Source organism: Lissotriton helveticus, chromosome 8 (genome assembly GCF_964261635.1).
Source record: "Lissotriton helveticus chromosome 8, aLisHel1.1, whole genome shotgun sequence".
NCBI classification, from domain to species: domain Eukaryota; kingdom Metazoa; phylum Chordata; class Amphibia; order Caudata; family Salamandridae; genus Lissotriton; species Lissotriton helveticus.
Genome location: NC_136069.1, coordinates 1,658,964,196 through 1,658,990,870, shown reverse-complemented (window position 1 = coordinate 1,658,990,870; position 26,675 = coordinate 1,658,964,196). Strand labels below are relative to the sequence as shown.

The 26,675-nt window shown below is 45.0% G+C and overlaps 1 protein-coding gene across 2 annotated transcripts in view; it reads right to left on the bottom strand.

Moving 5' to 3' along the window:
- DNHD1 (dynein heavy chain domain 1) overlaps positions 1 to 26,675 on the bottom strand; it is a 659,975-nt gene that overhangs the window by 202,235 nt on the left and 431,065 nt on the right. For both annotated transcript variants that reach the window (XM_078658741.1, XM_078658742.1), the window contains exons 29-31: positions 21,866 to 22,015; positions 21,566 to 21,748; positions 4,817 to 5,248 (exon numbers count right to left, since the gene is read on the bottom strand). In XM_078658741.1, the coding sequence (XP_078514867.1) occupies positions 4,817 to 5,248; positions 21,566 to 21,748; positions 21,866 to 22,015 (765 nt within the window). The remainder of the gene's footprint in view (positions 1 to 4,816; positions 5,249 to 21,565; positions 21,749 to 21,865; positions 22,016 to 26,675) is intronic.

The following is a 26,675-nucleotide window of genomic DNA, read 5'->3' as shown; positions in this document are numbered from 1 at the left end:
TTTCTAGGCAAGTTTATATACTTCTAGCTTTTAAAAGTTTAAAACACGATCTCTGGTTTCAGCAGCAGATGACAAGAAAGTTCCCTTTCATCACAAACACTATGTGAGACATTGCGCTCAAGAAATAAAGGATACAAACGCCTGCATCACGTATTACAGATACGTTTTCATGGTGGAAATGCAGAGAAAACACATGTGGCCTCCCCTTCCCTGGCTGATTTCGGCCTCGGGGCCCAGCCATTTAGAAATAGAGGGGAGGTATCACGGCCACCCTGGCTGATTTTGGTCCAGGGGGCCCCTGGGCCCAGCCTCCATTGTGGGTGCCCTTGGGCCACCTAGGGTACCCAGTGATGTCCGTTGGTGACCACAGGGGGATCCATAAGGCCCCTATAGCCCCTGCCAGCACCCTGCCTCCTGCAAGGGGATGGCATTACTCTACCAGACAGGGAGCAGAATAAAGGCAGCTCCCTGTCTGGCAGAGCAATCCTTTCCTCTGTTTCCCTGCTCCCTTGAAAGTGGGCAGGGAAACAGAGGAAAGCTCCACTTCTAGCAAACAACAGCATTTCTACGCTCTTGTTTGCTGGAAGCAGAGTGTTTGCTGTGACTTGGCAGGGGCTGTCAAAGCTCCCACCTAGCCATAGAAAGAGCTACCTATGTCCCAGGGTGGGCACCTCGGTACACAACAGGAACCGGCCTTGGGGGGTGGTGATCCCCCAGCATCATCTATGGCTCCAAAAGGGGAGCCGTGTAGCCACCTTCTTTCTCCAGAATGAGCCACCGAGGGGAGGTGGTGGTCACCAAGGCTAAGAAAGGGGAGGTCTCCCATCCAAGTACTAACCCGGCCCGACCCTGCTTAGCTTCCGAGATCGGGCGCATTCAGGGTGGTATGGCCGTAGGCTAAGAAAGGGGAGGTGGTGGTCCCCGGGGCACAGGGGGGTAAGCAGGGCTGTGTGCAAAATTTTACAAATAGCCCCGGGGAGGTTGCAGTCCCCAGGGCTGAAGAGGGGCCACGCGCTCCCCGCATACATATATTTAAATGCCCTGGGGAGGTGGTGGTCCCCGGTCTGTGGGCAGGCCGTGCAGGACCCCCCCCATTTATTTCACGTTTTCCCTGGAGAAGTGGGGTTAGCGAAGGGACGGGGTTTCCATACGGGCACCCCCGGCATAAATGAAAAGCACAGCCCCAGGGAGGTGGCGGTCACTGGGGCTTTTATAAGCCTGAGGAGGAGGGCCCGTGCACCCCCTCCCATTTTTATGTTATGCCACCGGGACCTGGCCCATCCAGGAGGTCATTTAAAAGCAAGCATGGGAGTTCATGGTTGGTCCTTTTAAAATTGTTCCAGTAAATTTGCAAATATCGAGATTTTGGGGCAATTTATTTTTAATGCTTTTTTGGCCTGGCGGAGTCTCAGGGGGACCTCATGACCAAGGCTTGGTGGTCAGGGTATTCCCACCCTGCCCCCTATTCTTTTTTTAAACTTGTTTTGTGGGACTCGGCTGAAGTTGAGTCCCAATATGGCTGCCAACACTTACTGGCTCTGCATTTCCCTGCACGAGCTCATTATTTCTTGCAAATTCTCCACAGCCAAAGATAGCACTAACTTTATTTTATTAAATCTCTCAACAACGACTGAACATATTCACACCAAATAACCTAATGCGTGATCTGCGTAACCAAACCTTCCTCTCTGCCAAATTTAGTGTAATTCCGTTTAGTGCTTTGGGCTGCAGCTTTGACTAAAGGTCTAATGGCAATTAACATGGGAAATGCACTTTTTTTATCCCCCTTTTTCTCTGCCCAGCTTGAACAATTGCCCCGAAACTTATCATGCACAACAAGATTCACCGGGACACTTTAAAAAAAAAAGGTTTGTGAAGATTCATCAAATGGCGTTAAAGATATAGGCAAGTCAAAAAAAACTTTTCCTATGGAAACATGGTCCTAACTACAACTTCCAACTGGTGTCCGCAGTAAGAGATATATATAAATATATATTCTTGATACCTTCCCCTATCACCCATGGCAGTATCCTCCTCAACCTTGGCATCTTGTCAGCATCCCCAACTATGCTCAGTGCTAACCTCCCTCTCCTGCAAAAAGTTTTGCCACCCTCCCTGTCCACTCTGATATACCATCTGCATAGGAAACTAATACATGGCACCCTGTCACCCTCTCCACATTCCTACCTGCTCAGTCTCCACCTAGCACAGCGTTCTTCGTTCTCTGTACAAAAGACCACAGAACCAACATTGTACTAACAGCTGCTCTGTGAGAATAATTGAGGAGCACACACAGTAATCCCCTGCTTATGTGGGTCTTCAAAAACCCATGACTCACACAAAAATAGTGCCTCCCGCATTCCCTCACCTTCCTCTGACTTTTGCAAACCCAAGAGGGGCAGATGAAAGCAGACACAATGGTAGGCCATCAACCACCATTCCACAACATTTCCATAGTTTGCAGGATACCCTGGGGATGTGTGAGATCAGCAGCTGTCAGATCTCAGTGCATGGTTTTCACTGGTCTGATATCGCAGCAGAGGGAAAACAAAACTTGTTTGGTTCAGTGCTCTGACACTAGAACAGAGCATAAACAGGGTTCAAAACCTGTATTTACACTATTGGCTTCCTATGTAACCCAAACACAAAATCGCCATTATGACATGGAGAAAAGATATATCATGTACCTGGGTTTAAGAGCCATACTAACGCCCATTGCAAAAGCTCATGTACTTGGCACAAATCTCCTCATTATCAGAGGCCTGAAGTGGAATTCTCCAGGACAAAACACATTGCAGTACACCCTCCTGAACTTGTTGTGTAACAGGGTGAGCTTATCTGTTTCCCTTCGCCCTGCTTTTGCTCCTGTTGTACAACTTAAAATGGATGAAGATGATGATCATCAGGATGATGGATGATGATCATCATGATCATTATCATTAATATTTTGGGGGCTTGGGGTATTTCTAGATCTATCACTCTGAAAGAGTTTCTTGATGCTAAGTAGCTTTGAAAGAAGAGCTGCTACTACCACTGGGGGATCTACGAATGAGATGTTGAGGGTGTAGATCCAGGTTGTTAACTCTTTTCTGAACCTTGACAACATCAGATCTCAAAGGGGATTGGGTTTTATATTATGGCCCCTTGATTCCGGATGACTCTACCACCCCATTTCTTGTAGTTTAAATGGGGAACCTTAAAGTTGGCTTTGTTCATAGGTCTGAGATTGCAGGCAGGTGAGTATGTTTTGAAATTATTTAGGAGAAATTTGGGGGCCAAGCCATGGGAGATTTTATATATCATGCAGGATATTTCAAGCTAAATTCTCTTTCTTACCGTCAGCCAGTGGAGTTGTCGGAGTGTCTTTGGATTGAATACCATGGTGTTTTAGATTTTTGAAGGCAATAGATAAACTTGGAAGGGAGGCCTGAGTAGGCAGAGTTGACATAGTCTATGAATTAACAAGCACACTTGTCTGTGTTATCTTGTGGGAAAGGGATAGAAAGGGTCAAATGTGTCAATATGCCCTAAATTGATGGAAGCAGATTTGTGTGACCTTAATAATCTGTGGATTCAGAATTATTGAGTCTAGTATAACACCCAAGTTTCTGACTGACAGAGTTGTCGCAACAGTTAATCTTGTTAGAAATGGACAGGCTCTCTAATTTGGTTGGGTTTAACTCCAGGTAATGTTTAATCATCCATCCGGATATCACTGTCAGGACGGTAGGAAGGCCTGTTGTGGGCCTTTGACAAGGTGGCTGTGTGCCGATGAGGACACACCTAAGAGGTTTGGAAGTGGGGGAAGCTGGAGGGCTGTGTTTTACACTGCCCCTCTTGCCCGTGTGGTCACAAAAAGGCTGATGAGTTTTTTGGGCTGGCTGTATCTGCTCTTGTTTTTGGAAACCAAAAAGCAAATGGCATATCCATTAGGCTAGCTTGGACATCACTGGAGAAGCTTGTAGACCTCACAAAGAAATGCCTGAGAAGGGCCACACTTGTGCCTACAGCCCTGCCCAAAGATTTGGCAGTGTCCAAGACGCAACAAAGTGTGAACTTGGCACCATTACAACCATCTTGTATTGCTTGCATCAAGAAGGCATGCACTTCATAATGTACTGCAGGAAGAACCTGTCCTAGGAGTCCCTAACAGCATGGAAGTAGCGACCCAAAAGGCAGCTGAAATTTTTTCAAAGTGAAGAGTTGGACTTGCGGAGGAAAACATATGTTTCCTAAATGTTTCAATCCGTTTAAATTCCCTATATGGTGGTGTAATAGGGAACTAGTAAGCAATAACCTTACTTGCTACATTCTACACTACAAGACTCTCAGGAGTGGATTGGTGATTCGAAATGTCCGGGTCACCTGGAGAAGAGCGTTGATACATCGCAATCTGTCAACTGACTGGGGGATGCAGAGCAAGGTTTTGCTCATCTTCCCAGAAGGGTATCCATTACCGCCTTGCTAAATGGAAGAAAGGGCTCAGAATTAATTTGCCCCAGTTGAAGGACCTCAGTCAATATGTTGGTCTTGACTTACACTGTAGGCAGAAATAGGCCAAACACCTCAGGCAGCTTTTGCATGACCGTTGGAAAAGAGGCCCTCTCTTCTGTTGCAAGGCTGGGAGGAGAAACCAACCCAGTATCTCGTGAGGTGTACAGTCCACTGGCATCTTGGAAGACTTCTTACCAGCTGTCCTCAGTTAATGGCTGTGTCATATGCATCATTATCAGAGTCAATAAATAAATACAAGTATTCAAGCCCTACACAGTATATGGAGAGGAAATGTGATGGGGACAATCACAACAGATTTTACCTTCAGAGTGGTCTCCCAGTCGAAAGAATGAGCTGATATTGTCTCCTGAAAATGCTCCGCCTCATTCTTCCTTTCCACCAATTTGTTCAGCTCCTGCGTGAGCTGGTCCTCTTCTGCCACAGCCTTCTGGTAGCTTGTTGAGCTCACTTCCACTTTCTGTTTAAGAAGCTCTTGCAGATGAATGGCCTTACTCAGTTTAACTTCTTCTTTATTGACTTTGGCTTCGAATTGCTGCAGTTGTAAAACTTTGGGGTGAAGCTGGCGCATGCGGTGGCTGTAGGTGTATACAGCCCGAATCCAATCACACAGTGAGGCGGTGGCTACGCTGGCAGTTTGGAAATTGGCAGGATTGAAATGGCCTTCACTTATTACTTGCCCTAGAGCTTCGTACATCTCATCAGACATGTGGTCCTTGTCATAAAACTCCAGGTCCTAGCAAGAGGTGAGAAGATAATACACATCAATGGACAATGTACCATGACCCTGAAAACAATATACATTGGAGAACTACGAAGTTTCAGGACAGAAATCAAAATTCAAAAACTCCAGACGCTCAAAATTTGCATCATATCAACCCATTGTTTTCTAATATAAAACAGATTTGCTAGCTTATGAAGATTCCTTGCTTAAGCCCTCAGAACAGCTGACCTTGACTGATACATATTATTTACAACTATTAATCACCACGACCACCTAGATACTACCGCAACCTATGGGTCATTTAGGCTTGTAGTAACTACACACAAAATAAGGCTAAAAGAGGGGGTAACCGTTTTTGACAGTTGTACCTCATTTATAAGTTATCCAAAAACATTCTCTGTTTTGCCTCTTAGCATAAAGAAAGTCAGCACTCAACTTTCAAAGTAACTCCACCAAATTTATTTTGGCAATATGTTTCAACCTCAATGGGTCTTCGTTATGTTATGTTATTTATGTTATGTTATTTATTGTTTTGTATAGCGCAACGGTTACTCAAAAAGAGTGTCCCGGCGCTTTAGGTAAGGGGAAGTAATGCAGGATAACACAACACAGTTTAAAAGAACATAAACAACCAACAGACAATAAAAGAAGAACTACCTGGAGGCCTACTGGGAGAACAGCCAGGTTTTGAGCCCTTTCCTAAACTCAAGAAGAGTAGTAGCCCCCCGAAGTGGGAGCGGCAACGAATTCCACATCTGTGGGGCCAATAGACTAAAAGAACGGCCACCCAGGCGGGCCCTCTTAACACGAGGGACCGCCGCCAAGAGTAGAGATTCCGACCTCAACGAACGAGCCGGATGGTAAAAGGCCAGTCTCTTTTGGAGATACTGCGCCCCCACCGCGTGGAGCGCCTTATAGGCCACGGTCATAGCCTTGAAGGCGATCCGTTTGCGGATGGGTAACCAATGCAGCGTCAGCAGTAGCCCAGAGACGCTGGTACGTCTATTTAGACCAAAAATGGCCCTGGCCGCCGCATTCTGCGCAACTTGAAGCCGCTGTAGCAGGTACTCTGGTAGGCCCAGGTAAAGAATGTTGGCATAATCCAACCTGGAGCCTATCAGAGCCTGCACAGTCAGCCTCCTATGCTCCTCTGACAGAAGAGGCAGAAACCTCCGCAGCATTTTTAATAGGCCAAAGCAGGTGCCGGTCACCCGGTCAGAGCTTCATGGGCATAGAAGGTACATTTTAGTTCCTGTCCCAATGAAATTAAACGGGTGAAAAATACAGTATTTCAAATGAAATAGAAACTAAATAGATCATGTCAAAACAGGCTACTTCTCAAATTCGAAATTAATTATAAATAGGGCTCCCTATTTTCCGTTTTTACTGATTTCTACAGATAAATACAGACAGAAAACATTTATTTTTTTGTCTGTATTTATTTTTAAATGTGGATAAAAATGGAAAATAGGTTGCTTTTCCAGTAAATCTAAATACAGTCTGCCATGCCTGCCAGGCCAATAGCTGTATGGATTGATAGGTACGAGGGTTAAAAAAGAAAGTAATTTTAGCAATGAGGCTTTACCAGCAGGAGATATGCACAAGGTTGATACTGAAATGTGCATATTTTCATATAAGTGCATTGATTTATCTTCTGTGGGTGTTCATAGCATTGAAACTTGGCAGGCCTTCAAGCATGAGTGCATATTTATTGGTCAAATAAATGTGGAAATATACTAATTTCAGCTTTATTTTGCCACAAAACCCAAAAGATATATGGATAAATACAGATAATATTAGCAAAAAATAAATATGGATAAATACAGGCGGAAATGTCAAAAAAATAATTACCATAAAACCGGGAGCCCTAATTATAAAGTAAATTAGCTTTTTCGTTATTTGAGGAAACGGTCTTTCACATCAGTGTCATTGATGCATGTATATTTTCACAGAAACGATGCTGATATTATGATAGTCAGTAAATGTATTACTCACATGTGCAGACATCATAGAACCCCAGGCGCATGTGCTTTTATTCATTACATTTGTCTCTTCATGTGGGGAAATTGTATCCAAAAACACACAAAAAAGAAATTCACATTGTAAATGCCAGCCCAGTCATCCTGCATGGCAGGGGGGGTTCGTCATTTTGGCCACTGACTTTGTTGGTGACTGGGGACATTCGTTTTCCTCTCTTCTATTTTTTCCGTGTCGAGAGTGGCCATCTTGCTCCTTTGTTCTGCCTGCACTGTATCCGTGGCGATGGTCATGCTTGGAGAGGTTTCATCGTTCTGGCCAGGGTTGACGGTGCTCCTCGCCTTGGCTTTGCTTGACCGGCTGGCGGAGACCCGGACTGTACTGTGTTTTACTATGCTGAATGTGTTGCATGTGCAGCTTTTCCCCATTTTAGATTGCGATTACTAAATTCTGTGTGTGTTGTGCCCCCTGACTTTACTGCTTACAAACTCGTGTACTCCTGGTGTCTCTGTGGAACTTTCTGCCACATTCGACGGATTTCCTGGTGACTCTTTGCGGCCATTTTGCGCTCCCATGTGGCTCTTTGCCATCGACTACCCGGCTGGCGAGAACGAGAATGGGACTGTTTTGTACATGCCTTGAGCGCGCACTGCGTGATGACTTTCTCCGCCTGTATTAGTGTGGCTATTTACTACTGTATTGGGTGTTCAGGGAGGGAGGTTTTGTGGATTGCGATCTTCCTACCCCAGCCCTACTACTATGTCTCATGCCCTAGGCGGCTAACAGCCTCGCCCTCAGCATTCCTGGAACCGTTGCTATAATACCTGGTTATCCTGGCCGACTGCGCCTATTCTGTGATGTTATCGATAAATTGTACTTTGCACCGCACTGATGTTTTGAATGCGTAGCTCCTTTTGCTCGATGGCGCTGTTTGGGAACGGTGGCGTCCATTTTGTCTAGGACCATCTCCTTTATGTTGAGTGCGGCCATTTGGTCTCTTTGTTTTCAGTGGGGGCGGGCCCTCTGGGGGTGTCATGTTCTGGGATACGGTTGCGGACGGGCCAGGGCTAGGGGGCTGTCATAACCAAATTGGGGGGGGGGGGCATTTGTCAAATGTTTCAATTTGCTTTGGAAGCCAATAACCTTTGATTAGTCATGTACAATTCATATAGCACATTTTTGGCCATTGGGCTGGCATTTACTTTTTTTTTTTTTTTTTTTTTTTTTTTGAAAACCTTTATTGTGCATGAAAAGGAACAAATACGGGCCCACAACCGTCAGGCCGGCCACGACACTGTGAAGCACAATCGCAAGCAATACAGTCCCTCAGCGGCAACGGATGACATAGCAACAAGTAAGAATCGTTACACTGAATAGAATCAGGTCACCGAGGAAAAGGAGCATTAAAGGTTAATTTTAAGTTCGTTCCCAATCTGAACAAAAATCAGTAAAGAATAAGAGATAAGGGGAACTGAGTCCACACATTAGAATCACAACATAGGCAGGTGGCATCATCATTGAGAACAACAACGGAAAATAAGACCACAGACAGTATGGCGGTGCAAAATAAAACAACAAGATAATGAGCCAGCATTTACGCCCCGCCTACAGCGCCATCCCCACCCCATCAACCCCTACCGCGGACCCAGTACAGAAACAGAGCAAGAAAGCGCAGAAACATAGAAAAATAAGGCCCATAGAAACTAAATGAAAATTAAAACCCTCCCCCCACCCTACACCAATGCGGAGGCTACGGCCTACCCCCCCCCCCGGCAAAGTGTCTGTCGCCCGTTAAAGAACCCGAAATATAGACCAAGAAAAAGGAAGAAAAAGAAAAGTAAAGAAAAAGGAAAGAAACCCTTCACACTTGAAATATAGGGAGTGAGAAAAGAATAAACCAATCCACAACTCCCAGAAAAAGAGAAGGTGGGGAGGAGCCCACCCAATATCAGATCTCCCGGACTCCCAGCCATACAAAACCGTCACACCGTGCAGAGCAGTAGATGCGGAAGAGATAAGTCCAAAAGAATGGCAGAATCAGTCACACTCAGATCCCCGGCCAGCACAAAGTATGCCCCCCCATCAACAAGAGTAAAGAACCTGACATAGCAATTACAAACTGAAGTGGGGAAAATCAGCACATTCAACGCTAAAAACATAATACAATGTCGTGCAAACTGGGTCCCCCAGGGCCAAATCTATATGCTCCCGGTCACCCCGGCCACAAGTAAATCGTCCACCCCGAACACAACAGAACAGCCCTAAGCACACGAGAGAGTGGGGAAAGTCAGTATAGAGAACAGCGACACATAATGAAGAAGCACCCCAGCCCGAATCCCACCCGCCAATCAAGCACATGGGCATAGAAAAAAAAAGGCCCCCTAGCCCTGGCCCGTCCGCAACCGTATCCCAGAACATGACACCCCCAGAGGGCCCGCCCCCACTGAAAACAAAGAGACCAAATGGCCGCACTCAACATAAAGGAGATGGTCCTAGACAAAATGGACGCCACCGTTCCCAAACAGCGCCATCGAGCAAAAGGAGCTACGCATTCAAAACATCAGTGCGGTGCAAAGTACAATTTATCGATAACATCACAGAATAGGCGCAGTCGGCCAGGATAACCAGGTATTATAGCAACGGTTCCAGGAATGCTGAGGGCGAGGCTGTTAGCCGCCTAGGGCATGAGACATAGTAGTAGGGCTGGGGTAGGAAGATCGCAATCCACAAAACCTCCCTCCCTGAACACCCAATACAGTAGTAAATAGCCACACTAATACAGGCGGAGAAAGTCATCACGCAGTGCGCGCTCAAGGCATGTACAAAACAGTCCCATTCTCGTTCTCGCCAGCCGGGTAGTCGATGGCAAAGAGCCACATGGGAGCGCAAAATGGCCGCAAAGAGTCACCAGGAAATCCGTCGAATGTGGCAGAAAGTTCCACAGAGACACCAGAAGTACACGAGTTTGTAAGCAGTAAAGTCAGGGGGCACAACACACACAGAATTTAGTAATCGCAATCTAAAATGGGGAAAAGCTGCACATGCAACACATTCAGCATAGTAAAACACAGTACAGTACTGTCATTTCCTGAAAAAGAAGAAATATATTATATTTATCTCTCTAAATTACAGCTTCCCACCAGCCCATGTTCAACATGTCAGAATGTCAAAACCCATTAAGTCATACATGTCCACCCTCCCTGAACCAAAACAAAATAAGAAAAACAGTTATGAAATTAAACAAGAAATATCCTTAAAACAACACAATAAATATATGTAAATCATTGTGGACTCACATAGAGCAGGTCAGAGGTCCACCACATCACGACACTGAAAGGAGGTCAAAGGCATGGGAGAGAAAGCAGATAAATGATGTAAGATCACTTTAATAACTACCACGTCAGCTGATGTGTACATGAAGCTCTTCATCCTCATTGAGCCCACCAGGGGACATGCTCCTGAGCCGAATAATATATTCTGACTCCAAAAGCCTGAGTCACTTTTCTCTGTCTCCTCCTCGTACATTCTTCTCAATCCTATCAATGCCAAGAAACAATAGGGGTCAGGTGTCTGGTTATGTTCTCTGGCTCAATGTCTCCCAACAGGGTAAGATGCATCCAGATGTTTTATTGCCCTGTAATGCTCAGGGACCCTCTTCTTCACACGCTGATGGTATTGCCAAGGTGCCCATAACCACAAGGACATTGCAAAACATAAACACAGTAATCGCTGCCACACGCGATGAGTTTGTTTATGTGTTGTGTCTTCCCATTGGCTATCCTGTATGTTTTTATGTTGTTACTCTTTCTGCTGGCCTTACACCTACCACACTTATAAAATCCCTTTTACTCCTGAAGCCAACCCTCCCTCCTGCCTCGTGTACTGGTATAGCTGTGTACTAGGATGTCTTGCAGTGATTTCGATTTGCAATACATGATCTGGGGCAGGGAGGTATCTTGTCACCTATTACTTGGTAACTTCCCACTAAGTGCCAGTGTTTAGCTAACATACTTTTGATAGCTGTGCTCTCACTGTTATATGTGATAATCAGTATTACTACCTGCTGGTCTTTCTTATCTATTTTCCTTTTGGTCAGTAGTATCTCCCTTGTGGTTTGTGTTGCATTAACACCTGCTGCCTTTGAGGCCTCAAAAGATAACCTCCAGGCCCGAATCTGCTGATCATCCTTGCCTCTTCCTCTTTGTAGGTCTTGTTGGTACTGCAGTTATGTTTGGCTCTGAGCAATTCCCCATTGGGGATGCTCCATTTCCGTTTGTAAGGATGATGGCTGTTCGCATGGAGAATGCTGTTGCCAGCAGTGCTTTTATGGTATAAATTAGTATTTATTTCCCCTTCCACAATATTAACTGAGGCATCATGGGAAAACAATCTCTGTGGTATGAATTTCGTGTGTAAATGTAAGGTTGAGATCATTACTTGCAATGTGTGCCAGAAAATCATGTAATTCCTGCAACTGACCTTCCCAGGTGATAAATAGGTGATCAATATAGGGGTCCGGAATGTTATATGTCTGGCCCATATCACATTTCCTTCCACCCACACATGCTTTGCCACCTACCAGCCCATGAAGATTCCTGCATAACTTGGAGCAAAACAACTGCCCATCAATCGACAGAACCAATCATCAATGAATACAAAAAAGTTGTTCTCCAAACATAAACATAACATGTCTAGTAATATCAATGAGTGGTCATACTTAAACATCAATCTACTACGGAAGAAATACCTAACCACCTGGATCCCCAGGTCATGAACAATACAAGTGTATAGAGACACCACATCCATGGTGACCAGTATGTAATGAGGTTACCACAGGATACCACATAGTTCGGTGAGGAATCTGTACTCTCTCTACAATACAAAGTTACGGCCAAGACAAAAGGTAAAAGGAAAAAATGAACGTAAATTGAGGTATGTTGAGGTATCTTCAAGGAGACTGCTATTGGCCAATAACGTTGGCACTTAGCGAGAAGTGACCCAGTAATAGGCAACAAGACATCTCCCTTCCTCCAGATCATGTATCGTGAATCAAAATCAATGCTAGACATCCTTGTGCACAGCTACACTTGTAAACAAGACAGGAGGAAAGGTTGGCTTCAGGAACAAAAGGGATTCTATAAGTGCGGGTGGTGCAAATCCTGCAGTAACAGTAGCAACATAAAACATACAGGATAGGCAATGGGAAGGCACAATGCAAACAAATTCATCAAATGTGATAGCGATTACTGCGTTTATGTTTTCCAATGTCCTTATGGTTATAGGAACATTGGCAGTACCTGGCTCAGATATTTATGAGACTGGAGTATCTATCTCTAGTGCAACAAGCAGCTCAAATGAGGAGGAAGAGAAAGAAGAGGAAGGAGAGGGTCCCGATGTTGGAGAGAGGAATACAATATACAAACTGTCTACAACAATCTTGGAGGCTTCGAACATCACAGTAATGGGTGCGCCTCAGGCATTAACCCAAGATACTATCCTTAAAGGGGGTAAAAAAGAGGAACGGGGAAAAAGAAGAATAAGAAACAGAAGGCACCGCCTTTCAACTGGCGAAGAAACTACAGATCCCGGAGGCAATACGGAGCATGACAAATATGGCAAACATAGGAGCGGCCGCGCAAGGGAATCAAGAGCACAACACTCACATAGCCAACATTGGCAAGAGCCACTGAAAAGTAGTATATTGCCAAATGAAGAGGGTTGCGATGTGCAAAATACGGGGGAGCCCTCTTTAAGTGAAGTTCTAAATTCAATTGAGCACTTTCATAGAGACGTTAAGAATGATAGTAACAGGAATCATGCTGCTATCCAGGAACTGCGAGGAGCCATTGAAAAAGTAGACCAAACATGTTCAGAAATTTCGAATAGAATGGCCTCTGTAGAGTCTCGCACTGAAAACTTAGAGACTGACTTCAGTAAACTCCAGAAGCAAGGGACAGAACACGAAGGAGTTATCAGGGATCTGATGCAAAAAGTCGAAGACTTAGAGAACAGAGGCAGGAGGAACAATCTTCGTTTCCTTGGTATTCCCGAAGGAGTTGAAGGAGATGACCCAAGGGGGTATATGATCAACCTGGTAAAGACAGCCTTTCCGGAGCTTGAAAGCTGGGATATGAACATTGAACTTCAACGGGCACATCGCTTCCCCCTGGCACTTCCAAAACGCAGTCAGAACACAGCACAGTATCCTAGAGCCATGCTGGTCAACATAGGTAATTTTAGGCTAAGAGAAGCCATTTATGATATCGCGAGGCCCACAAGGAAAAAGGAATTCAACGACTTTTCCTTCTTCGTGCGCCCAGATTTCGCCCATGCGACTGTAGAACGCCGTTGGAGGATGAGGCAGCTGATCACTCCTTTCGAACAAAAGGGAGCAAAGATATTCCTTCAAAACCCAGCAAGATTAAAAATTATCTATAAAGGCACAATTAAAACCTTTACCAGTGAAGTGCAAGCAGAATCCTACCTGAATGAAATCGGGGGAAATACTAATCAAAAAGCTGGCAAATAGCAGTAGTCCTGAAAGTTTTTTGGGAATGAATAAACAAAAAACAACAAATCAAACTCGGGACATAATTCATATATTAGAGCAAAATAAGTAGATATTGACCAGAATCTATATTGTAAGGCAGAGGCTCTAATTATTTTTGTAAAGCAGAGGTTTCTATTTACGTACTATAGAAATGTAGGGAATACATATGTTTGATTCCGGGCCACGGGACACGTCTGACACGCACTGCCCTAACTGACAACCACACCTGGGAATGTTGTACCCAGGACGTCTCATTGGGGAGGGGGGAGGTGGGTGGGGGGAGAATAGAGAGTGTAGGGCACGGGGTGTGAGGAAGGGTGGGATAGCAGGGGTGGGAGGGGTTCGGAGGGGAAAGGGCAGAAATGTTGCACAAGGATATGGTGTTTTGGTATTGGCATTACAAGCTTGGATAGGGAAAAGAACACAAGATATACAGCAAAGAAAAAATAAAACCGACAAATATCAGCATATGGTCAAAAGTACTAAAGCTATATGGCATGTAGAATAGCTTCGATAAATGTCTGCGGGCTCAATGAGCAAAAAAAGAGGTTTAAGGTAGCAGCACTACTTAGAACACTGCATGTTGATTTGGTTTGTTTACAAGAGACCCATATAGAGGGCAGCAACGCACACCTGTTGGGCCAATTAGGGTTTGAAGTCATGGCAAAATCAAATCAAGGGACCAAAACTAGAGGGGTGGCTGTGCTGGGCAGGAGTAGGGACACAATTATAAGGAGGAAGAAATAAGATCAATGGGGTAGGTGGGTGTTGACTGATATAGCCTTTAAGGGAGAGACATTCACCTTAGTTACAATATACGGATCTACAGAGGACGACCCAGATGTATTTCACTATCTGGATGGGGAATTAGCACAGTGGCCTGAGCCAATTGTATGCTGTGGCGATTTCAATTTGCACGACCCAACAAGTTCATTTTTGCATCTAGGCTCACAATATCGAGGCAGGAAAAGGAAGGTGTATAGTGCACTGTCTGACATGGCGACCCACAACTCATTGGAAGATCCTTGGATAAAATGGCATTCAAACTTAGATGGTAGCACTTTCTTCTCATCACCTCACCAGGTGCTGGTCAGACTTGATTACTTTTTAATTTCAAATAGATTAATTGGCGAATCAAAAATTGAAAAACAACCCCGAATTATATCCGATCACAGCCCATTGGTTTTGACAATAAAATTAGGGAATCTTAATAAAAAAGAGGTGGAATGGACTTTTGAAAGTTCGCTGCTGCAAGATAACGTATATAGGGAGTACATGAAAAAATGGATCAAGGATTTCTGGGATATGAATAGAGGGACAGCACCCCCAGGGATAGTCTGGGATGCCTTTAAGGCTGCTGTTAGAGGGGAGACGTTAAGCTTTGTATTGTCCGCACAAAAAAAAGAGAAACAGAAGATAGAAGAAATACGGCTAAATCTATTAAAGGCTGAAGAAGAACTAGTAGTAGCTATTCAACAACAGGTCGCGATAGAACAAAACATACTTAAAATAATATCGCTGAGAGCAGATGCCCTGGAAGGAGTTGCCCAAAAAATGGCTGAGAAATATATGGCGAAAAGGGAGAACGCACATGAGCTTAGTGAAAGGGTGGGACATATCTTAGCCGTGCGGACCAGGCAGAGAGTTGCAGCAGCAGACGTTAAAGAAATAGCTGATGCACAAGGAAATTTGGTAACAGAGTTAGGACAGGTAAGGGAGGTTTTTAAACAGTTTTACACAGATCTCTACTCCTCAGACATAACAGCAAGTACGGAAGAGGTAGAAACATACCTGAGCGAGGTGCCTCCCTCAGTACTCTCCATAATGGAAAAGGAGGAGTTAGATGCTGGACTCCGGGTAGAGGAACTAGTTACTGCTCTTGGCAGTTTGCCCTCTGGGAAGGCAGCAGGGCCGGACAAGATCCCGGTGGAATTCTTTAAAATATTTCAAACAGCGATTATAGGGGACATGTTTAACATCATGGCAATGGCACAAAAGGGTAAATCCGTCCCTGAGTCCTGGGGTGCAGCCAATATAATCGTAATATCAAAGAAAGGTAAACCAATAACCAAACCAGGTTCATACCGCCCAATCACCCTGTTGAATGCTGACGTTAAGGTTTACTCAAAGATATTAGCTAAAAGATTAGCAGGGGTGGTTGAGGGTTTAGTCAGTCCTTCCCAGCATGGGTTCATCCCAGGTAAAGGAACCACACAGCATGTTAGGCAGGTTATTACCATGTTTGATGCAGCAGGTACCCTAGGAGACCCTATGGCAGCACTGTTTTTAGATGCAGAGAAGGCATTTGATAGGGTCTCCTGGGGATACCTATGGTCAGCCATGAGGCGGAATGGAATTGGGGAGGGCTTCATCAAGGCCATTCAGACCTTGTATATCAATCCAATGGCTAAGATTAGGGTCAATAGGGGATACTCGGCAGCAGTCAAGATATGTAGAGGGACTAGACAGGGTTGTCCGTCATCCCCCCTGTTGTTTGCGTTATACCTGGATCCCTATCTGCGCCGGTTGGAACAGAATCCACAGATTGTCCCGATGAATATAAACAGCTGTGGAATAAAAACTCTTGCATATGCGGATGACGTCGCTATTTTGACACCCAACCCCTCCACTGCCATTAGGGAAATTGAGGCAGAGGCGGAACGCTTCGGTCAAATCTCGGGATATAAATTGAACAATCCCAAGACACAGATTGTTGAAAATAGATATTCAGGGTGTAATGACGCTAGGGTAGTTGGTTCAGCCATGTACTTGGGGGTGGCTATATCAGCAAATCTGGATAGGGTGGTAGAGATAAACATGGCTCCTCTGATGACAAGAGTAAAAACAGATCTAACAAGGATGAATAACTTACACCTCTCACTGATGGGTTGCACTAACGTTATTAAGATGCTGATTCTCCCCAAATTTCTTTATTTTTTTAGATCGATTCCTTTATTCTTTGAGAATAGTTGGTTTAATACATTAGAGACATTATGCAACAGATTTATCTGGGCCCATGGAAAGACGCGTAGGGCATATAAATATATGACGCTCCCAAGAGAAAGGGGGGGGTGGGGTGCACCGGACTTCAGGTTATACTATACGGCAGCTGCCCTACAGTACATGCAAGGGTTAATAGGAGGAAATGGCCTGGATGAAAAAGTTAATAACTTGTCTACGAAAGTGTATGCTACGGTCCTAGGGACAGATGCGGGAAACTGTTTTTTAAACTGTATTGATTACGGCTACTTTAAAAGAACAAGGTTCAAGACGGTTTCAACTGCTGTTAAGATATGGACTGCCTTTTTGAAAAGAAGTAAAATTGGGAAGTATAATAGATACACTAGACTCTTTAGAAACAGGTCGTTTCCCCAAGCAATCTTTGCAGATGAAGTAATGTTAGAATGGGCAAACAGTGGGATAATCCAGATCGGGGACTTATTTGATACAGAGGGGATCGCACAGTTTGCAGATTTAAGAACTATATATGGTATTAATAATAGAGATTTTTTCAAGTATCTCCAGGTCAGGAGTTTTTTTAATGATAAAGCAGGGGGGGTCTGTGGGAGTAGGCAGGAATGAGATACTGGAAAAAATTAGACTTTTGGGGGATCGCACCATTAGGTCTTTTTACGCTTGTTTGGTTAAAGGGAAAACTGATGACTTAGGAAAGGTGGGCAATAAATGGGCGGAAAAACTTAGCGTGGACGCAGGGTGGTTCAAAAAATCATTGGACCTGGGCCGTACTATACTGTGCTCATCCTCCATGCAGTCACAACACTATAAAACGCTGTATTCATTATATCATACCCCTGCCAAGATAGCCAAATGGGGAGGGAGCAGGGGTATATACTGTCCCCGATGCAACGCTAGTGAAGCAGATAGTATTCACATTTTTGCTACATGCCCTCAACTACATACGCTAATAAGGGACATCAAGGGTTTTCTAGATAGATCCCTGGGGATTCAAATTAATCTTACCCCAGCTAGAATAATTTTAGGTCTGGGTTTGGATGGGGCTGACACACATCAGGAATTTCTGTTTGTGGCAATGTCAGTATACAGATTGACCTTAGCAAGGGCTTGGCTTGACACAAACCCACCGGCACTGCAAACCTGGCTGGCTAATCTCTTGAATGCGTATAATATGGAGAAGAATATTTATGCACGAAAAGGGAAAAGGGGAAGGACATTAGGCCTAAGAATATGGCAATCCATAAGTACTTGGAAGGAAGGAATTGGATCGCAGGTAGTCCCAAGAAGGGCTTAAGGTTTAATTTTGGTTAAATAAGATCTTTATAAACACTGTTTGTGGAAATGTGTAACGAAAAGCTTGTATATCTTGAAAAAATTAGTTTATTTAGTTATGAAGCATGAAGTATTAATGCTGAAAAAATGTATAATGTACAAAGTGTGTGCAACATGGAAAAAATAAATATAATAAACATTTTTTTTAAAAAGGAACATTGGCAGTACCATCAGCCCTGTGAAGAAGAGGGTCCTAGAGCATTGCATGGCAATAACAAATCTGGATGCAACTTACCCTGTTGCGAGACATTGGGCCAGAGAAAATAACCAGAATACTGACCTCCTATTGTTTTTTAGGTATTGATAGGATTGAGAAGAATGTACGAGGAGGAGACAAAGAGAAGAGACTCAGACTTTTGGAGTCAGAATATTTTATTGTACTCTGTAACAAATGCCCTGGTGGCCTCAACAAGGATGAAGAGCTTCATGTTCACAGCCGCTGATGTGGTACTTATCGAAGTAATCTTACATCATTTATCGGCTTTCTCTCCCCCCGCTTTGGACCTCCTTTCAGTGTAGTAATGTGGTGGACCTCTGAGTCCACAAGGATTTAGATATATTTTTTGTGCTGTTTTAATTATATTTTTTATTTCATTTCACAGCTGCTTTTCTTATTTTTGTTTGGTCCAGGAAGGGTGGACTTTTATGACTTAATGGGTTGTGACAATCTGACATGGTGAACATAGGTTGGGAAGCTGTACTTTACAGAGATGAATATAACATTTTTATTTTTTCAGGAAAAAAACTGGCTGTAATAATCAAATTGAGGACGCATTTTTCAAATGTTTAAATTTCCATTGGAAGGTGATAACCTTTGATTGGTCATATACAATTTGTTTAGCATATTTTTGGCCACAGGGACGGCATTTAAAGCGTGAATTAAATTTTGGTGTGTTTTAGGGTACAATTACCCCACATGAAGAGACAAATGTAAAGGCCAATCTGACCTCTTTGGTCATGTTTTTATAATATATGCACATGCGTCTGGGGTTCTATGATGTTTGCACATGTAAATAATGAACTTCCTGTCTCTTTATCATAACCTCAGAGTCTCACCTGTGAAACTATGCATGCATCAATGACACTGATGTAAAAGACCTTTTCCTCAAATAAAGAAAAACAAATTTACTCTAGAATTAATTTTGAATTTCAGTAGCAGTCGGTTTTGACGTGATCTATTTTGTTTCTATTTCATTTGAAATACTGTTCGTATTTTCACCCGTTTAATCTAATTGGGACAGGAACTAAATTGTACCTTCTAAGTCCATTGTTGTGCTTTGTTTTAAATGGGGTTGGCCACTTTTACTTTGTATGAGGCTCTGATGAAGACCCGTTGGGGTTGAAACGCGTTGCTGAAATAAATTTGGTGGAGTTACCTCGAAAGTTTATTGTGGGCTTTCTTTGTGCTACGAGGCGACACAGAGAGTGTTTTGGATATTATAAATGGATCTTCACCAGTAACCCTGCTTCAGCCCGAGTGGTGGACGTGGCCGGCATTTGTGCAACTGAGCAGAACTCATTTATAAATTCTAGATGCTAAATTGCATAGCAAAGCCTAGCCTAAGTGGTAAGTGCTTTGCAGGGTTTGCCTCTCAATTGTGTGCCAAACGCCAATGGGTGGGTTTAATGGAAAATGCTCTCTGCACAGCCAAAAGCATTTTCTATTTCCTTGGCAGGAGATACATTTTGGCGGTACATAAGTCAATGCAGTGACCACCCATATAATACTATTCTTTCCCCCACCTTGAGAGGTCTTCTGGAAGTAGATAACCGAAGTCTATGTAGTGTATACTACCAGGAGAGGCCGAGGCCTTCCCTTAAAATAAGCCTTGGAGATTCCTAGCACAGAGACAGACAGCAAGTCTGGATCTGCTCTCATTGCTTCTCGTCCCTGTCTTGAAAGGGAGCCCAGAGACTCTTACGATAAAAGGTGCAGTTAGTGTTGTTGCCAATTTGTGACTTGTTAGAGTGGCTGCATAGCAGAATAACATGAGTTGTGAACGTAAGTTCAGCTCCCATTGATTTCCATCAGAGTTAATGGTATTTACCTGTACAGGTACTGACAGCCTCTAATCTACATACATCTTCTTAGTGCAATTTTTCATATGCATCTTTACACTTCTTAGTAAGAAGCTCAACTAAAGTACAGTACCTGAATAAAAGATGGAAGAGCATTTTCATTTTCACCTAATATTAAGAGATGTATACACTAAAAGGCAGTTTGCTAAAATCTCTACATGAGACCTCTGGCTTCCTCTCTCAAACACACAAATATTGTGTAACATACCTATGCGAATGACAGTGATCTGAAAGTTACCTCACCTAAAGACATTGACCTTGCTGCCAAGTATTGTCAGACAACTAGGCCTGGATGACAATTCACTTCCTCAAACTTACCACACTAAAAATGGACACCCTTTTGGACACCCCTGTTCCACATTTTGTGTAGCTGCTGTGACCATGCAGTTTGATTTCGGTTCTGTGCTGAAAAACCAGCCTGCCATTATGGAACGTGCCAACTCTTTAGGCATCCACCTGGGAAAGACCGTGAACCTTCAAGAACACATCAACGCAACTGCAAAAGGAGCTACCTAACAATTTAGACTCCTTTGAGGTATTAAACCCTCCATCTCAGATTATGATTTTAAACAAGTCACCCATGATCTGCTGCTCCCAAATCTAGAATACAGAGACTCACTATCGGGCGTAATCCTTTAAATAAACCAAGCTCTTCAAAAGGTAGTTTAACATGCAGAGGCAAGAATGGCTATCCATTAAATATGCTTTGACCATATTTACCCTGATCCTGATTACCCTTAACCCAATCCCCATTCAGGCACGAACTAGCTAAAAGCTACTATATATTGCCTACAAGGCTCTGCACAGCTGGAGAGCTTCCGCAACAGATTGCCACCTACCTTCTTTTTGAAATCCTATGATTAAAAAGGACAAAAACATTAAAGCAGTGTCCTCTGATAACGTCACCAGATTCTGGAACTCGATACCCTCCGACATTTCCTGATTCGATATCTTCATCTCTTAGAATAAGGATCTACATTCAACTGAAAATCCTGATGAAGTGACTAAAACTAACAGATACCCATCAAATAAAAATATCCTTTAGTTATATTTTGATTCTTGTCTGTCTGAATTATCTCAACATGTTTATATCTTATTTAATCCAGGACATAAGGTTGGCAAAGCCACGCTCAGTGTTTTTATTTAATTTAAGCCAAACCACACTATGAGAAATATTCCAATGTTTCACGTTCTAAGGTATCCCATTTGCTGTGATCTTTGTTTAATCTACTTTTGTAAGCTGATAACCTGTAACTTGTCCTGAAGCGTACTACTGTGCCACCCCTCTCAGTCTACTCTGTTTTGCATAAAACTTCCAATGTATAAATAAATAAAAGTAGCATTGAGCTCCACCTGGTTGTAACTTCCATAGGAGCAAGGATGTCAAAGTACTGAACTGACTATAAGGATCTCACCTCGTAAAAATCCTCCTTTCCAATCAGTAACTTTGCACTCTCCCAGCCCGGGTCTCGGCCAAACATCATACAAAGCACATCTGTTACTAAGATCACAGGGTGAGGTGGTGCCCGATAACTTCTGATCTCTTCGATATCATAGACGGTCAGCTTTCCGGCAATCGCATAGTACTCCTGTGCAATCTAGAACAAAACAGAGATTAGTGTCAAGGTCTTGAGGTCTGTCCTCTTTACAAACACTCAATTCTCCTTCTGCCTAGATATCAATTGTACATTTTGTCAAATAAACTTGCTGCTCACTTGGTGCAAAGATGTCTTCCTTTCATTCTGTAGTGTCTCCAGTTGGCAGAGTAGGCGCTCATGCGTGGTTTCATGGTACTGACATTCACGGATGATACGATCAAGGCTGGCTCTCTCCTCTTCCATCCGTTTGCGTATATTCCGAGTTTGCTGTCATATTGAGTAAATACAGTTTGTAAAAAAGAAATAAGATACTTTCAACAAGACACTTGTCTGCATTTGTCACATACAACTGATGACAGCAAAAAGCACATGGTATGGAGGTGAAGCTTTTTAATGATTGATTAAAGGGCTGATATACTACCACTAGGTAGTTCTACAACAGCACAATATCAAGGGGAAACAAAGAGGGGAGATGAAACAGCTCAACTTATAGTGAAGACGGGCAGGTGGATCCTGCCTTCGGTACCGCTTGAAAGACTAATGTTATGTATGATTTGAACGAAATGTTAAGGCGCACCGAGTGCTAAAAGAGAAACATGGGTTAGCAATCTTGGTAACTACCATTGCAGTAGCAAAGAGTGAAGGAGCAATCTGTGCATTACGTATATGTGTGAACATTATATTAAATCATTAACAGTAAGAGGATCTAACATTTTCAGGGGTCGCTGGAATTCTCCTTGACCTTGCCTCACAAGTTCTGTTTCTGGCATGTTGCTTATCCCTAAAAAGAGTCAAGCTGTGGATTCAATACTTTTAACTAATTTACAAAGCCAGATTAGTTTAAGATTTGCACGCAGCGTTGCTACTTTCAAGAGTGTAAGCTTCCCAACATATATGGATTTTACTTCGTTCATTCCACCAAGAGGAGTAGTTATGTGCATTGTCTCAGGACCATGCAGTGCAAGTGAGATGAACACTCAAAAAGTCATAACTCTGTGGTTACTAATAAACATTTGGAATCATTCCCCACGCTTATCTGCTCTTCTAAGGATCAGGTGTAAGTGTGATGGAAAATGTGAGCAAATGTGACAAAAATGCAAACATGTTTTAGAAGTAAAAAGACAAAAGATACACACTACGATTCCCTGTAATGTAAGACAGGGATTCTGTGGTGTTACTAAAATAAATGTGTTTACGCGTAGAAATGTATGTGAATACATAGCTGGTTGTTTAGTGGATCAGTTGAGCAATCATTGGCTGCAGTGCCTAGATGTTAGGAACACATCTACACATTCACAAGTGTCTTTTTGAATCAGGTGGTTTATGTATTCAGGAATACAGAAAAAATAAAAATACTTGTATTAACCGCTTGTGTTCTCCAATATAATTTATTTGTTTTATAACCCTTAGAATGTTGTTCTACTTTTCTTATCTACCGTTTTTCACAATTTCATAAGTTGATCTTCTATTCGAAATGATCTAGTTTGTAAACAGGAGATTTCATCCAGAGTATGTATTCTCCCATCTTACTCCTGGCTAATCTGATCCAAGATCTATATGAGGTGCCATGGACTGATTCCCAACAATACTTGGAATCAGCTGCTGACATTCAACAAAGCTTTTAGTCTAGTTATTTATAATAGCAGATCGCATGCTAAAGAGAAGGGGGTCACTGTTAAAAGTCTTTCAAACCTGTCTATGAATTTGAAAAACGTATGTTTCTAGAATAAAAACATACAGGGCACTGTTGCACCTTATATTTAATTCTCTTGAAGAGCAGAGTTGAAATGTGCCAACGCATGTACCCAATAGAAAAAGTTTTTGCCAGAAATGCTCTATTAGTATTTGTATAAAGAACCTCTAAGTTATAGCAAACCTTAAGGTGATCTGCTACACATCCTCTGTAACTTACCTTATTTTTTGGTACTGTAACCTTACTGAAAATATAAATCAAACGTTAAGCTGTTAGAAAAGACCTGGATGAATCAGGATGGGCGACCAATGTAAGCGTGGCTCTTGGAGTGCAGGCTGTGGTTCTTAAGTCAAGGGGCCACATGTATGACCGCCAGACTTTGCGAGTTCCTAGTGGCGACTTTTTGCAACTCGCAATTCGAAAGTTGCAAAATGCGACGTACTGATGTGTCTCAGACCAATTTAGCAATTCCTAACGGGGTCGCAATTGACCTATCTCATCAATTTGTGACAGTTGGAAATTGCTAAAAACACAGGGATGGTGGCCTGCTAGGGACAGCAGACCACCATATCCGTGCTTGCTTTTAAATAAACCAATGTTAAATGCTGCCCGTTTTCCTTAAAACAAAATGGGATCCGTTTCAAAAAGAAAAATGAAACATTTCAGTGTAATTTTTTAAGAGAGTGCAGTGTTCCATCAGGCCACTCCTTGCGATTAAAAAACATTTTTGGGGGGCGTGGCCTGAGGCGTCGAGATGGCGGGCGCACTTTTAGAGTGCTCTGGACCCCCTCTGTCATCCGCCCGTCCTCAGCTGCAACCTACCTCCTTCAGATGAAGATCTTGATCCCCTGCACTGCCTGCTCCACTCCGATCCCTCTCGCGAGCGGATCGGGCTTTTCCTCGCCGTGAACTGCCTTCTTCCCTCCGCCGGCTCTACCTCCTCAGAATGGCGGCCCCGGCAGCCCACCGCGCCTAGAACCTGCCACCGGAGCCTTGAACAAGGACGCCTTCCTCCTCTGGTGCTGGGGCAGCGTGGGGTGATCGCGGGGGTGGCGCTGCCGACCGGGGTGGCCTGCGCAGGTGCCCCCGCTGAACTGCACTGCAGCCTGGTGATTCCCGCCACGCCTCGGCTGTCACCACCAGACAGCGGCGCTCCTACCTGACGCCTCCACCTGGGCCTGCTGTAGATCGGACTGACTGGCGGGTCGGCAGGGCGAGGCTCGCCTGGGCTGATCCTCGTGGCCTCGATCTGCCGCCATCAACGGGAGTGAGTCACTCATCACCCCTTGAGGCCTGCGGGGGACGCGGCTCATCCTCTGGGGGCGCTGTGTCCTTACCCTGGAGGACCGGACCGGTGGATTGGAGCAGCTGCTGTGTGACCGTTTGGACTTCATCGCCGTCCCTAGAGCCCCGCACTTACTGTGAGTGGGAGGGATCGGCCACTTGGTCGGGTGGCGGCCGGAGTGACAGGGCAGTGCTTCGGCCCCCCTCCTCCTTTCCCCCTCCCTTGAGGGTGCCTCCAGTGGTGTTGCAGTGGGGTCCTGCTGAGCGACTCCCCCTGGCCGTCCCACGCCACTTTCATGGCCATTTTGAACTGACTGAAGGCGGCTGCCCTCCTTGAGCCTGAGGTTCTGGGGACGTCCTGCTCGAAGTGGTGGCCCCGGTGGCTGACGTGCTGGGGGGGCGGAGGGAGATTGGCCACTGTGTGGGGTTGCAGGCGGGGCAGGGACATCTGCGCTGCACCCCCCCTCCTGGAGCGCACTTCCTTCTGGGGGCACCCTTGATCATATTCACCAGCCTGGGGTAGCATCGCCTTGAACTAGCCCCCCCCTTCACTTAACTGAGTCCTCCATCTGCCGCTGTTGTACCGGAGCGCCGCAGAGGCCTCCCATTTCCTGCTGGGTCCACCGGCCCCTGGGTCATCTGGCCTCCCGGGTCTGCACCGGACGTTCCGTACCAACACGTGGCCCACCACTTTTACTGCTGCTGCGCTCGCTGAGGAGGCCTGAGTCCGGCTGGAGTTGTCGTGTGGGGGGGCACGGCGTCCTCTCTGTCCCTGATCGCACTCCGACCCCGTCTGAACTGAACAGTTCGTGCAGGCCATGGGTTCTATTGCGGGCGTTGGCCCCTCCCGGGACCCCTCACTGCTCCGGGCTGTTCCCTTGGAGGTGAGGTCATCCGCTTCGGTCCTTGAGACCAGGCTGGAGACGTGTGGCGGTGGTGGGTGTCTGGCTGGCCTGGCCCCCCTTCGCTGGGGAGCTCTGCTTGGCCCCGTGGGTGGTTCCGAGACACAATTCACTTCTGGACCCGAGGGGTTGGACTTGGACGCTTGGGCCCGAGCATTGACGGCCTAGGTGCCGGGGGGACCCCCTCCGGCCCTTGTTCCCCAGCAGATCTGCCTCCCGCCCGAGATTGGCAGAAACCGCCCCATCCTGAATCCAGTCCCTCCAATCCAAACAAAAATGGATCAATTTACCAAGTTGGATCGGGATCAGAGAGGTGAATCGCCTGGCAAGCCGGGCGCCGCCGGGGGAGATCTCTTCACCATCCTTCAGGCGATAAGCACCTCTCATGCCTCAGTAGAAACTAAGATCGGCGAGGTGAGGGTGGATATGGCTCTCATTCGCCAGAATCTACTCAATGCCACAGCGCGCATCACAGAGGCGGAATCACGTATCTCCACGGCAGAGGACGACATCAGCCAACTTAAGACCCAGGTGGCCCAACTCCAGACCCAGACCTCGGAGCTCCACCGTAGGGCTGAGGACGCAGAAAACAGATCGAGGAAGAATAACCTGCGTCTCCTGGGGTTTCCCGAGGGAGTGGAGCAAGGTCACACCAACACGTTTGTGGAAACCTGGGTGAGCTCCTGGATGCCAAAGGATGCCTTGTCACCCTGGTTTGCTGGTGAAAGGGCTCACCGCTCCTTGGCACCCAGGCCTCCCCCTGGGGCCGCTGCCTGACCCATAATCTTGAGGTTCCTCAACTTTTGAGATAGGGATGCCATCCATGGGGCAGCCAGGGCACAAGGGCCACTGCACTATCAGAACAGCAAGATCATGTTCTTCCCGGACTACACCACGGAGGTGCAGGCCCAGCACCGGACCTACGATGAGGTCAAGCAGAAGCTTCGCATCATGGGTCTCCGATACGGTCTCCTCTTCTCGAGGTCATCTTCCACAACAAGACCTTTTTCTTTGATTATCCTCAGGTAGCGTGGACCTGCCTCATGGA